General features: G+C 32.8%; 1 protein-coding gene across 1 annotated transcript; it reads left to right on the top strand.

The window, feature by feature from the left end:
• The first annotated feature begins 771 nt into the window (after nucleotides 1-771).
• Nucleotides 772-6,099, top strand: LOC139483051 (serine-rich adhesin for platelets-like). Its single transcript, XM_071267077.1, has one exon. It carries the CDS (start codon nucleotides 772-774, stop codon nucleotides 6,097-6,099), a length of 5,328 nt encoding a protein of 1,775 aa, XP_071123178.1.
• Nucleotides 6,100-13,052: the final 6,953 nt, after the last annotated feature.

Genomic DNA, 13,052 nt, shown 5'->3' on the forward strand with positions numbered 1-13,052 from the left:
ATAAATTAGTGAATGATTAACAACTAAAGCAAGACATATCGTTGTGGTATATACAATCATATAGGCAAAAATCGTTTCAATTCAGGTACTGGTAACGATCATTTACAGTAATAACTGCTTTTGGACGACCACTTACATCTTGCCCGTCATAGTCGTTTTCAATTGTAGGTGTAGACAATAGTTGATAATATCTTATACTATACATATAAGTTATTATAGATCAATTTTCCGTAAACATGTCAACAATTCATTTTTCGGGTACATTATTTATGGATGGCTTTATTGGTAAATATGGATTAAGTTGATAAAAAATTATCAATACCAGTATCGAATGAAACATAAATTATCTTTGTAATTTGCAATGAAGGGGAAAAACGATTTACCTGAGCAAAAGTTGTAATAAGATTTTTGGTTAAGAGGTAATCTAATGATGGTTAATCAATAGAAACGTGTCATTCGTAGTAAAAATGGAATCAAATTTTTTTTACAGAAAAAAATACAAATAAAAGAAAAACAATTCTTAGAATGAATGTAGAATAAAGATCTAATATTAAACAAAAACGAAAACGACTATTCTGCAAAACAGAATTAATAACTTGTTTATGATCTCTTATCATTAATTTTAAAATCTATGTAGCGCAGGTATTTGAATCATTGGTTTTTCCACTAAAACATTCCCTTTTCTAAAAATAAAGCTATTGCATGTGCAACTAAAATTAGCTGTTAAGAAAGGAAGGAAAAATATGTTTGGTGTAGTCGACGTGATCGGGAATGATGAAAATTAGACCATCGGAATTATTCTTTTCACAGGACTCTATTTCAAACAAATGGGGTGAACAAACAGCTTGCAGATCAAAACTTATAGGGGTAACGTTAGATGAATTATTAACTAAATCAATTTCACTAGAGGACATTCCTAATATATCCGCTGTAAATATAAGTGGGAAGTTTTACACAGTTGACAATCGGAGATTGTGGGTATTTCAAAAAGCTGAAGAATTGAAGTTTGTACATACGATAGAAGTTAATCAAGTTACACGCCGACATTTAAAACGGGCAAAATTTACAACGAATAATGAAGGAATTTCGATAAGAATTCGAGGATCTGGAGACCCCGGAGGTACAATATGGCGAACATGGACACAAAAGAAATCGCAGGAAGTAGATGAAACAACTGTAAGCAGATATGCAGTATATGCCCATAAAACTAATGACAATGAAAGTAGAACGAATGCAAATCAGTATTCCTTCTCTAACAAAAGAAATACAGAGGCTGAACATCCAAGAACTAATAAATCATTATATAGTGATTACAATTCTGCAAAGACTGCTGTTCCGTTCGCTATTCCTTTTTCAAGCAATTGTGAATCCCCAGTATTTGACAACACAATTCAACTAAAAGGTAATTATTTTCTCGAGTCAGCCTTACATGTAGACAATACTTTTTCACGTGTCCAAACAGAAACTAAGGCTGAACCTCAAAGTTCATACAAATCGTCACATAGTAAATATAATTCTGTAAAGCCGGATGTTCAGTGTGAAAATGCTTTTTCGATTAATAGTAAATCTTCAGTATCAGACAAGGAAACTACGTGTTCAAGTATGAACAGATCAACAGCTAAAGAAGAGCCAACAATTAGACGTAAATATACGTCCGAGTCAACATCAGACAAAAAGTCCTCAGATGTCAACGGACCAGTTGTTAACGAAAAAAGAACATATGTTAATCCGTATTCTTTCCTTGACCAAACAGAAACTAAGGCTGAACCTCAAAGTTCATACAAATCGTTACATAGTAAATATAATTCTGCAAAGCCGGATGTTCAGTGTGAAAATGCTTTTACGATGAATAGTAAATCTTCAGTATCAGACAAGGAAACTACGTGTTCAAGTATGAACAGATCAACAGCTAAAGAAGAGCCAACAATAAGACGTGAAGATACGTCCGAGTCAACATCAGACAAAACGCGTTCAGATGTCAAAGGACCAGTTGTTAACGAAAGAAGAACATATGTTAATCCATATTCCTTCCTTGACCAAACAGAAACTAAGGCTGAACCTCAAAGTTCGTACAGATCGTCATATAGTAAATATAATTCTGTAAAGCCGGATGTTCAGTGTGAAAATGCTTTTTCGATGAATAGTAAATCTTCAGTATCAGACAAGGAAACTACGAGTTCAAGTATGAACAGATCAACAGCTAAAGAAGAGCCAACAATAAGACGTAAATATACGTCCGAGTCAACATCAGACAAAATGTACCCAGATGTCAAGGGACCAGTTGTTAACGAAAGAAGAACACATGTTAATCCATATTCTTTCCTTGACCAAACAGAAACTAAGGCTGAACCTCAAAGTTCATACAAATCGTCACATAGTAAATATAATTCTGTAAAGCCGGATGTTCAGTGTGAAAATGCTTTTTCGATGAACAGTAAATCTTCAGTATCAGACAAGGAAACTACGTGTTCAAGTATAAACAGACCAACAGCTAAAGACGAGCCAACAATAAGACGTAAATATATGTCCGAGTCAACATCAGACAAAAAGTCCTCAGATGTCAACGGACCAGTTATTAACGAAAGAAGAACACATATTAATCCATATTCTTTCCTTGACCAAAAAGAAACTAAGTCTGAACCTCAAAGTTCATACAAATTGTCACATAGTAAATATAATTCTGTAAAGCCGGATGTTCAGTGTGAAAATGCTTTTTCGATTAATAGTAAATCTTCAGTATCAGACAAGGAAACTACGTGTTCAAGTATGAACAGACCAACAGCTAAAGAAGAGCCAACAATAGGAGGTAAATATACGTCCGAGTCAAAATCAGACAATACGCGTTCAGATGTCAAAGGACCAGTTGTTAACGTAAGAAGAACATATGTTAATCCATATTCTTTCCTTGACCAAACAGAAACAAAGGCTCAACCTCAAAGTTCATACAAATCGTCACATAGTACATATAATTCTGTTAAGCCGGATGTTCAGTGTGAAAATGCTTTTTTGATGAATAGTAAATCTTCAGTATCAGACAAGGAAACTTCGTGTTCAAGTATGAACAGATCAACAGCTAAAGAAGAGCCAACAATAAGACGTAAATATACGTCCGAGTCAACATCAGACAAAACGCGTTCAGATGTCAAAGGACCAGTTGTTAACGAAAGAAGAACACATGTTAATCCATACTCTTTCCTTGACAAAACAGAAACTAAGACTGAACCTCAAAGATCATACAAATTGTCACATAGTAAATATAATTCTGTAAAGCCGGATTTTCAGTGTGAAAATGCCTTTTCGATTAATAGTAAATCTTCAGTATCAGACAAGGAAACTACGTGTTCAAGTATGAACAGATCAACAGCTAAAGAAGAGCCAACAATAAGACGTAAATATACGTCCGAGTCAACATCAGACAAAACGCGTTCAGATGTCAAAGGACCAGTTGTTATCGAAAGAAGAACACATGTTAATCCATACTCTTTCCTTGACAAAACAGAAACTAAGACTGAACCTCAAATTTCATACAAATTGTCACATAGTAAATATAATTCTGTAAAGCCGGATTTTCAGTGTGAAAATGCCTTTTCGATTAATAGTAAATCTTCAGTATCAGACAAGGAAACTACGTGTTCAAGTATGAACAGATCAACTGCTGAAGAAGAGCAAACAATAAGACGTAAATATACGTCCGTGTCAACATCAGATAAAAAGTCCTCAGATGTCAACGGACCAGTTGTTAACGAAAGAAGATCACATGTTAATCCATATTCTTTCCTTAACCAAACAGAAACTAAGGCTGAACCTCAAAGTTCGTACAAATCGTCATATAGTAAATATAATTCTGTAAAGCCGGATGTTCAGTGTGAAAATGCTTTTTCGATGAATAGTAAATTTTCAGTATCAGACAAGGAAACTACGTGTTCAAGTATGAACAGATCAACAGCTAAAGAAGAGCCAACAATAAGACGTAAATATACGTCCGAGTCAACATCAGACAAAAAGTCCTCAGATGTCAACGGACCAGTTGTTAACGTAAGAAGAACACATGTTAATCCATATTCTTTCCTTGACCAAACAGAAACTAAGACTGAACCTCAAAGTTCATACAAATTGTCACATAGTAAATATAATTCTGTAAAGCCGCATGTTCAGTGTGAAAATGCCTTTTCGATTAATAGTAAATCTTCAGTATCAGACAAGGAAACTACGTGTACAAGTATGAACAGATCAACAGCTAATGAAGAGCCAACAATAAGACGTAAATATACGTCCGAGTCACCATCAGATAAAAAGTCCTCAGATGTAAACGGACCAGTTGTTAACGAAAGAAGAACACATGTTAATCCATATTCTTTTCTTGACCAAACAGAAACTAAGGCTGAACCTCAAAGTTCATACAAATCGTCATATAGTAAATATAATTCTGTAAAGCCGGATGTTCAGTGTGAAAATGCTTTTTCGATGAATAGTAAATCTTCAGTATCAGACAAGGAAACTACGTGTTCAAGTATGAACAGATCAACAGCTAAAGAAGAGCCAACAATAAGACGTAAATATACGTCCGTGTCAACATCAGACAAAAAGTCCTCAGATGTCAACGGACCAGTTTTTAACGAAAGAAGAACACATGTTAATCCATATTCTTTCCTTGACCAAACAGAAACTAAGACTGAACCTGAAAGTTCATACAAATTGTCACATAGTAAATATAATTCTGTAAAGCCGGATGTTCAGTGTAAAAATGCCTTTTCGATTAATTGTAAATCTTCAGTATCAGACAAGGAAACTACGTGTCCAAGTATGAACAGATCAACAGCTAAAGAAGAGCCAACAATAAGACGTAAATGTACGTCCGAGTCAACATCAGATAAAAAGTCCTCAGATGTCAACGGACCAGTTGTTAACGAAAGAAGAACACATGTTAATCCATATTCTTTCCTTGACCAAACAGAAACTAAGGCTGAACATCAAAGTTCATACAAATCGTCATATAGTAAATATAATTCTGTAAAGCCGGATGTTCAGTGTGAAAATACTTTTTCGATGAATAGTAAATCTTCAGTATCAGACAAGGAAACTACGTGTTCAAGTATGAACAGATCAACAGCTAAAGAAGAGCCAACAATTAGACGTAAATATACGTCCGAGTCAACATCATATAAAAAGTTCTCAGATGTCAACGGACCAGTTGTTAACGAACGAAGAACACATGTTAATCCATATTCTTTCCTTGACCAAACAGAAACTAAGGCTGAACCTCAAATTTCATACAAATCGTCACATAGTAAATATAATTCTGTCAAGCCGGATTTCCAGTATGAAAATGCTTTTTTGATGAATAGTAAATCTTCAGTATCAGACAAGGAAACTACGTGTTCAAGTATGAACAGACCAACAGGTAAAGAAGAGCCAACAATAAGACGTAAATATATGTCCGAGTCAACATCAGACAAAAAGTCCTCAGATGTCAACGGACCAGTTATTAACGAAAGCAGAACACATGTTAATCCATATTCTTTCCTTGACAAAACAGAAACTAAGGCTGAACTTCAAAGTTCATACAAATCGTCACATAGTAAATATAATTCTGTAAAGCCGGATGTTCAGTGTGAATATACTTTTTCGATGAATAGTGAATCTTCAGTATCAGACAAGGAAACTATGTGTTCAAGTATGAACAGATCAACAGCTACAGAAGAGCCCACAATAAGACGTAAATATACGTCCGAGTCAAAATCAGACAAAACGCGTTCAGATGTCGAAGGACCAGTTGTTAACGAAAGAAGAACACATGTTAATCCATATTCTTTTCTTGACCAAACAGAAACTAAGGCTGAACCTCAAAGTTCATACAAATCGTCACATAGTAAATATAATTCTGTAAAGCCGGATGTTCAGTGTGAAAATGTTTTTTCGATGAATAGTAAATCTTCAGTATCAGACAAGGAAACTACGTGTTCAAGTATGAACAGATCAACAGCTAAAGAAGAGCCAACAATAAGACGTAAATATACGTCCGAGTCAACATCAGACAAAAAGTCCTCAGATATCAAAGGACCAGTTGTTAACGAAAGAAAAACACATGTTAATCAATAATCTTTCCTTGACCCAACAGAAACTAAGGCTGAACATCAAAGTACATACGAATACTTGTACAGTATTTGCAATTCTCCCAAGTTTGAGGTTCGGTGCGATACTGTTGTTTCTGTTAATAGTGAATCCAAGTCTTCGACAAAGAAATGCAAAAGTAAAGTAAACAAAGATCAGGCGCAGCAGAAATATAAAACACGAAAAAGTTAATCTTCTTTCGAGTCAACCTTGGCAAAAAATACGTCATGTGTCCAAGGATCTGTTGTTAATCGTAGTAGGTCGAGTGATAGTCAATATTCATCCTTATACAAAACAAATAACACCCACGTACATTCAAATCTTCATATTATAATCATAGTTGTGTAAAGCCAGATGTTCCGTGTGAAATTGCTTTTTCAACTGATAGTGAATATTCCTTATCAGACAAAGAAATGCAGTGTGCAAGTATAATCAGTTCAACAGCTAATGAAGATTCAACACTTACACGTAAATTCACTTTCGATTCAACTTGAGACAAAACGGCATCAGATGTCTAAGGACCAGTTGTTAATTGAAGTAGGAAGAATGTTAATCCCTATTCTTTCTTCAACAAAACAAATACCGATGCTAAAGATCAAAGTACATACAAATCATTATTCAGTCATACCAATCCTGTCAAGCTTGATGTTCTGTAGGATGATGCGTTTATGGGAACAGTAGATTCTGCAGTATCATTCCTTATTTATCAAAACAAAGACCGATGATGAACATCCAATTCCAAATACATACAAATCGTCATATAGTAATTGCAATTCTACAAATCATGATTGCTCGGTGTGATACTGATTTTTCGATCAGTAATGAATCTATAGTATCCGATAAAGAAACAAACAAATAAAGATGAAGACTGACAGAAACGCCAACAATAAAAAGTAAATCTTATTTCGAGTCAACCTTGGAAAACAATTCTAAACGTGTTGTTTATCAAAGTAGGACGAGTGTAAGCTACTATTCCGCCGTATACAAAAGAAATGCTGAAGCTGAAAACACAATTTCATACAAATCATCAGATAGTCATTTCAATTCTGCGAGGCCAGGTATTCTATGTGATAATGCTTACATTTTTAAACACTTCTTGTTAATCAAAGTATAACGTATATTAATATAGCTTATTTCTGTAACAAAGCAGTTAACACGACTCAACCAGTGTCAACATCCAAGTACATTTAAGTACATTCAAAGCATCCTAACATATATAGTATAATGATTACATTTCTTTAAAGTCTTGTGTTCGGTATACTTGTTCGAATACGTGTCTAAAGACCTCTCAAAGAAAGGTTATTCAAGATTCTATTCATAACAAAACAGCCATTTTGGGTTAAAAATAACCGTTTAAAAATGTACAAATTATCATATAGCTATAATAATGCCTTTAAGTGAAATCAAACGTCGTAGTAGCCGATCAAGTACTTCAGCTTCATGATAAGTATAAAAAGAAGGATGAGGCAAATACTTGCTGTAGATCTTCTCCAGATTCAAAATATAAAACTGATCATGCAGTAATAGATACATTAAGTATAGAAAAACAAAATCATAAAGTGTGTGGTATCCTTCCAAGCCACACTTTTACTTGAACCAGGGGATAAAAGAATTTGACTTAATTTAACACGAAAGAAAAAAACAATAGCATACACTACTGTTAGCAAAACAACACAAATTCTAGACTATTAGATATTTACAAGATTTTTTTTTATAATAAAGTAAAAAAGTCAAACTAGAAAAAATGACTTTGACTGACTTTTTAATTGGTTGCTGCTTTACAAAAAGAATTGATAAAAAACACTCAAAATGTTCTGGAAATATTCTTTCGATATAAGAAATGTAATTTCATACAGAAGGGCACTCCCCTTGTTTAATGATTTCTCTTTACGAATTCGTGGATATAATTATGTTGTACAGTGTTTTACTTACAATTGTTGTTAAATAGTAGAGACAAGTGTTCAATAGTTATAATGGAGGAAACACATGTTACAATCTTTGTAATTTATTTATTTTCATATATCATATATATATATATATATATATAAATAGGTTAACATCTTTGCAGCAAGTTTATTGTTTTCTACTTGGTATTAAATTAATATAGAGATCCATTTTGGTACACCTTGCGATCAATTTATTTGGCAATCGTCATTAGTGGCAGTCAGCAGGGTTTTAGAACATCAGCTCTTCGACCGGTTTGTCAAATGCGTTTTGTTAAAATATATTTGTTTTACTCTTTTGGTCTTTTAGAAAATGTTGGTTGTGCTGTATTTAGACCCCTCTACAACAAAATTTGTTACATGCACACGTATAAAAAATGCGGTTTTCATACAACGCAATCATAGGTTTGAGCGTTGTTTTCAAATAAGGCTTGCGTATATTTATTTCGTTTGGGCTTGTGTTATATTTTACTTCCGGTTTATATAATCCGTGCATCCTATTTTGCATCTTTAAAATTTAAGAGTCTATACTAAATTGAGGTAATTTAAATGGCCTTCCAAATACTTTTCGATCCTTAACATCACTGAAGAGACATCAATTGTTGAAACCGGATATGGTGTAAAGAATTTAGCACCTCATGTTGTTGTTTGACAACTTTACCGCAAGTTTATTGTTTCGACTAGGTATTAAATTAATATAGAGATCTATTTTGTTACACCTTGTGATCAATTTATTTGACAATCGTCAAAGGCTTTAGATTAACAGTTGTTCTACCTGTTAGTCAAATGTGTTTTGTTAAAATATATTTTTTTCACTCTTTTGGTCTTTCGGCAATTGTTGTGTGTGCTTTACAACGCCATTTGTTACATCACACGTATACAAATTGCGGTTTTTAGCCAACACAATCATATGTTTGAACGTTGTTTTCAATTTAAAATATATATATATAAACAACCTTGTATTTATTTAATCCCACTGTGGTCTTTGGTTGATAACTGTCTCATTGGAAAACATTGTTTATATTGTAGACTAGTCATTTATGAAATTGCTCATTAAAACATTTAACGATATTCTACAAATCTTGAATTTTGTATCATCAACAGTAAAAATAAAATTAAAACTACATTTGAATGTACATTCAATAGTTAAATGCATTTTCAATATTCTATGGTCAGATTAAATACATGCCATTGTGGTAAACTAGTACATTGTGTAGTAGATATAATAAGTAATTATAATATAAATAAAACAACTATTGTTAAATATTCGTGTGATATAATATTTAAAAAAAAAAAAAGATGTGGTGTGGTTGCTTATGAGACAGCTCTTTACAAGACACCAAATTACACAGAAATTGACAACTACAGGTCACAGTAAGATCTTCGACAATGAGTAAAATCCATACCGCATAGTCAGCTTTAAGACGCACCGAAATCACATATGTAAAACAATTGAAACGAGAAAACTAACGGCCTGCATGATTCATGTGCAAAATTATAAACGAAAAACAAATTATGATATACAGCAAAATAAGTCAACTACTGTATTACAAGCTTCTGTCTTCGGTTAGGCACATTAAGAATTTGGCGGGGTCACACGATTTAAATGCGAAAACTATTCCATTATCTGGGACAATGGTGTAACAGGTCAACAAGAGAACACCTATAAAATATGTTGTTTGATATAGAATTGAGTGTTCAAACTTTTAGTGAAATATACCACCGTGTGTTCCATATGTATTTGTAATTACATAGTTCAGATCAGTTCAGGTGTTTCGACATCTAAATTACTGATTTAAAATCTTCATAAGGTAATACAATGTGATGTAAGATAACAATAATTTAAAAATGTTTTAGATACTAACGCTTTTGAATTTTCAGGCTAAGTACTTATATTTGTGGATATGACTGATAAATATACAAGATTTGTAGATTTTACCATTCAATCAACCTTTGAGTTTTGAAAGGCATATTTCTTTAAACGTATCTTTTTTAAATTATTTACACAATGTTTCAATATGTTAGGATAATCAACTTACTGAAATTTTATCTGATACCAATGGTTACTATAATCAATGAAATTTTGAGCTAAAACAAATTGGTATCAAAAGTATCAACATTTTGTTCAATACAAACCTCAACACACAATCAGTGTTGATATCAATACGGGTAAGGTGATCCCGATCTAAATGTGCCAGTCGTCATGTGGTTTATGGAAAGTACAATTAGTGATAAGTAATCATTTTTTTTTCATACCAAAATCAATGAAGAAAGGGAAAGTCATGATGGTGTCCATAAAAGTTGGACCATTTACAATATGAATTTGTTTTTTCATGTCAGGACCTTTTATAATTATAAGTTTATTGGTTTTGCTAATTGTTGAAGGTCAAACGTTGACTAATAATTGTTCACATCTTTATTGAAAAAGGACAACTGTCATTTAGAGTTAATATGACATATACTTAAATTATTGTTGTGACGTCATTCTATTGTTATACTCGTTCTTTACTTAAGTGCTTGGACTATCATTTACCTGTAAGAAACCATTATGTTACCTTTAGCTGTGCGATATTTTAAAGAATAGCCCTCCTCTTTCTTAAAAATATTGGACAGCTGAAGGTAGCATAACTGATTCTTATAGGTAAATGATAGTCCAATCACTGAAAAAACTGTTTTCATCATGTGAAAAAAATACAACCAAATAACAGATGACAATTACAAAAAAACATTTTATTAAAGTCACCTTCCAAAACAATAATTTTGTCACTCGTTAAAACAGTTTCTTGAGAAAAAAAAATCACTTTCAAATTAATTTTGACACTACCAAAAGATTTATTCTCGTCCGTCTTTGGTTATAAAAATTGACCTCTGGTGTTACTCTTATTCGTCCTAACATCATTTTCATCTACAATTAAAAAAAAAAACCAATAAAGAATGCTTCTAACGTTTGATAGATTACGCCGCAATACAAGGACTATAGACAACATAAACCTCACCCTGTGTATAAGTGCAAATCTAGAAGTTGCTTCATGAGCTGTGGGATTACAATAGTTATAATTTTCAGGTTTCTGCGTTGATTTACAAGTTGTTGTTTTTTAAGTCTGATATAATTGCTGGAATATGAATATAATGCAACATTTCGCTTATGAAAGACGATGGATATGGGAATTTAAGCCGAATTAAGGAAAAGTTACTGCATGTTATCTGTAAAAAAATCAACCGTGTGTTCGCTTAACACTTTGTTCGTAGTGATCGTTGTATGTAAGAGAGAGGTTTTTTATTTTGCAAAAGGACAGCGAGAGACAAAAATATGTTCCGTTAATATTAAAAATAAAACAACATAAGGGACATCAATATACAAATGAACGAAAAAAAGAGGTGACACGACCTTCCAGGAAAATAATCGATAAAAAAGATGGATTATCAGATGGTACCGTTTGGGTACACAATCACATTCTCTTGAAAATTCCAATGAACAACAAAAGAATGTAAAATGATTGCACGTTGTTATCTCATCATTTGTTCCTATAAATTATATATTTGAAACAAAATCGACTGCAGTGCACTCAATATGGTTCAACGTGAACCTGTCTTCACATATGTTTTTTTTATCCATGCACCTACATGTAGTAAGAAATGAAACCCGAGAAGAAACAAGAAATTGAAATGAGAGGACTACATTTTTAAATATAATATATATAGAACTTGCCTTTAATAGCTGTTAAAACTATATCCTCTTTGTAATCCACTCTTAAATAAATAATATATCTAAATATACATTTGATTTTAATCCACAGTTTGAAACAGCTTAATCACTAATCACCACTTCCTTCGTTTTTACATAAGGAATATACTGTCAACGTCTTTATCCGTTTTGGAACACAAAAATTAAAATGCATGTATAGGTATTCATGGAGCATATTTACAGTAGTCCTTTCGCACGCAAAAATCCTGATACACATAACCTGAGTCTTAATCTTCATGTAGCAATACATGTTGACAATATTTACCTTCAGCTGTACTTTTTTTTCTGTTGTATAAGTTGAGCTACTGTTTAGAAGGGGCAACATGTAGGATAACTTTCAAGGTAAAGGAAATTTATTCACAAAACTATTTTCATAGTTGATGAAAATAAATCTTTTTTAAATAATTGCATGTTTCACCTTTTTGATGTGTTAAACAATGTTTAGGTAAGATATAAGCCTCTAACAGTCCATTCTGGAAAATATTGAACAGAATGGACTGTTATCGGCTTATATCCTTTAAACAAACAACGTTCACGTTGCAGGGAGCCCATCAAGTGACGAAGAAACAAGACCAAAAAAGCGTTGGGAATTCATCTAGTGTCGACGATATCTTTTGTAAACGGCCCTTTTCAGGGCCATCTATATTTTACAGAAAGAGTCTACCTTTGTTGTACATACACGAAATGTCTATAGACACAAAATAGTTTTCTAGCGTATGTGTTCTGACAATCTGTTACAATAGTTTTATTTTAATAGAAGCTGTTCATTCTGTATAATAAAACAATTATGGCCTATTAAGTCAGTAATTATCCAAAATTGTCAACCCGAGTAAGAGTTATTCCCCTCGGGCTAAACTCCTAGTAGAATAACCCTTACCCGAGTTGACAATTTTGGATAATCAACTCCTGAGCGGGCCATAATTGTATAATATGCTTAGCATCTGACATTATAACTGGCATGATAGATACTGCACAAGAGAACATTATAGCAAGTACAAAAAGCTTAATATACATGTTATATTGTCATGTGTAATGATCGTATATATGACATGTTTCCAAAACTACAAGACAGAACTAAACTGTTTTGTGGTATTAAATTTTGAAAAGAATTTTATTGGTCTTTGACATTTATATATTCAAATCAGTGGTTTTGCAATAAAATACCATTTTTATTTAAATGCTCTGTCAGATATGTCATAAAGTGAAATATTGTGTAAGGAAGTAGGAAATATTTTTGCTTAATCATTATATAA

This window comes from Mytilus edulis, chromosome 7, assembly GCF_963676685.1.
Source record: "Mytilus edulis chromosome 7, xbMytEdul2.2, whole genome shotgun sequence".
In the NCBI taxonomy this organism is placed as follows: domain Eukaryota; kingdom Metazoa; phylum Mollusca; class Bivalvia; order Mytilida; family Mytilidae; genus Mytilus; species Mytilus edulis.